The sequence below is a fragment of the Tenrec ecaudatus genome, chromosome 4, assembly GCF_050624435.1.
Source record: "Tenrec ecaudatus isolate mTenEca1 chromosome 4, mTenEca1.hap1, whole genome shotgun sequence".
Classification (NCBI taxonomy): Eukaryota; Metazoa; Chordata; class Mammalia; order Afrosoricida; family Tenrecidae; genus Tenrec; species Tenrec ecaudatus.
Window position 1 is genome coordinate 64,313,331 of NC_134533.1, and position 1,834 is coordinate 64,315,164.

At 45.2% G+C, this 1,834-nt stretch overlaps 1 protein-coding gene across 1 annotated transcript; it reads left to right on the forward strand.

The window, feature by feature from the left end:
- On the forward strand, window positions 1-930 carry LOC142446735 (olfactory receptor 2AG1). Its single transcript, XM_075548481.1, has one exon. The coding sequence runs from the start codon at window positions 1-3 to the stop codon at window positions 928-930; it is 930 nt and encodes a 309-aa protein (XP_075404596.1).
- The last annotated feature ends 904 nt before the right edge of the window (window positions 931-1,834 follow it).

Here is a 1,834-nt window from a genome sequence, read left to right on the forward strand (position 1 = left end):
ATGGAGCTCTGGAACTCCACCCTGGGAAGTGGCTTCATCTTGATGGGCATCCTGAAGGACAGTGACTCTCCTGAACTGCTCTGTGCCACGGTCACAGCCCTGTACATTGTGGCACTGACCAGCAACGGCCTGTTGCTCCTGGTGATCACAGTGGATGCCCGACTCCATGTGCCCATGTACCTGCTGCTTGGGCAGCTCTCCCTCATGGATCTCCTCTTCACAACTGTCGTCTCCCCCAAGGCCCTGGTGGATTTTCTTCGCCAGGAAAACACCATCTCGTTTGGAGGCTGTGCCCTTCAGATGTTCCTGGCCCTGACACTGGGTGGTGCGGAGGACCTCCTGCTGGCCTTCATGGCCTATGACAGGTATGTGGCCATTTGCCATCCTCTGAACTACATGGTTCTCATGAGGCCCAGGGTCTGCTGGCTCATGGTGGCCACTTCCTGGATCTTGGCATCCTTGAGTGCTCTTGTATATACCGTGTATACTATGAACTATCCATTCTGCAAAGCTAGGACAATCAAGCACCTGCTCTGTGAGATCCCACCTCTGCTGAAGTTGGCTTGTGCTGATACTTCCAAATATGAGCTCATGGTGTATGTGATGGGTGTGACCTTCCTGATGCCACCGCTTGCTGCTATCCTTGCCTCCTACTCACTAATTTTATTTACTGTGCTGCACATGTCATCCAATGAGGGAAGGAAGAAAGCCCTGCTCACGTGCTCTTCCCACCTTACTGTAGTTGGCATGTTCTATGGTGCTGCTACCTTCATGTACATCTTGCCCAGTTCCTTCCACAACCCCAAACAAGACAACATCATCTCTGTTTTCTACACGATAGTCACCCCAGCCCTAAACCCCCTCATCTACAGTCTGAGGAATAAGGAAGTCATGGGGGCCCTGAGGAAGGTTATAGGAAAATCCATGTAGGTGACACATTCCACTCTCTAGAGAGGACTCCTGGCTCATATCTTACCTTTCCTTCCCTAAGACTAGAGTATTTCTTCTGTGAATAGTGCATTCTTGATAACAGTGCAGAGTGTACATTTTGTAGAAGAGTGAAGAAATTATAAATGTAATTGCACCTGGTGAATTGTCTTTTCATTCTTCCCTTCATGAAATAATCTATAGATCATGATTAATACTCTAGTTAAAATTTTCTTTCTTTTATCCTAGGTAGACACTTAGTTAAGCACAGTTAGGACCTATCCCCTGCTTGGTCTGTGAGTCCTGACTGTGCGAGGCCATCGTGGACGAGCATAAGAGCCAGAGAAAAGAAAGGCTCAAGTGGGTGGCTGAAGGAAGGCCCAAATTTTAAGATGGTTCTTTAGATTTGCACAAATTTTAGTTCAACACACTTTGTTGAAAATCATGGAGACAACCTGGTCTCATGCTCCAACTACTAGTAGCTTTCATAAATTTTTAAATGTTCAAATTTGTTTCCCTCTTTCAAACAGCTGCCATTCCAGAACCAGCTTTTCTGTAGTTGCATGTAAGTGAACACATAATAAACTCTTAACAATTGACTTTATTTGATCATTTATTTTATTTTGGGGTTTTTTTTGTTGCTATTGTCGTTCGTGCTTGCTTGTTTTTGACATGGGATTTTTTTTTCATTTATGGTTTTATTTAGCACAAATAAAACTCACAGGTGGGCAATCTATTCATTTTCTTTGCTGCGTCGTCTGATGTTGGGATTGGTGACTCTGGTGGCCAGTTGGGCTGCTCTTTATACAATAGCTTTGCAATTCTTGGAGGAAATTGTTTGAGCTATCTCTGCACAGTAAGACTTGTACATCAGCAGCACTTCCAGCTTCTTGACGGTGTGGACCAG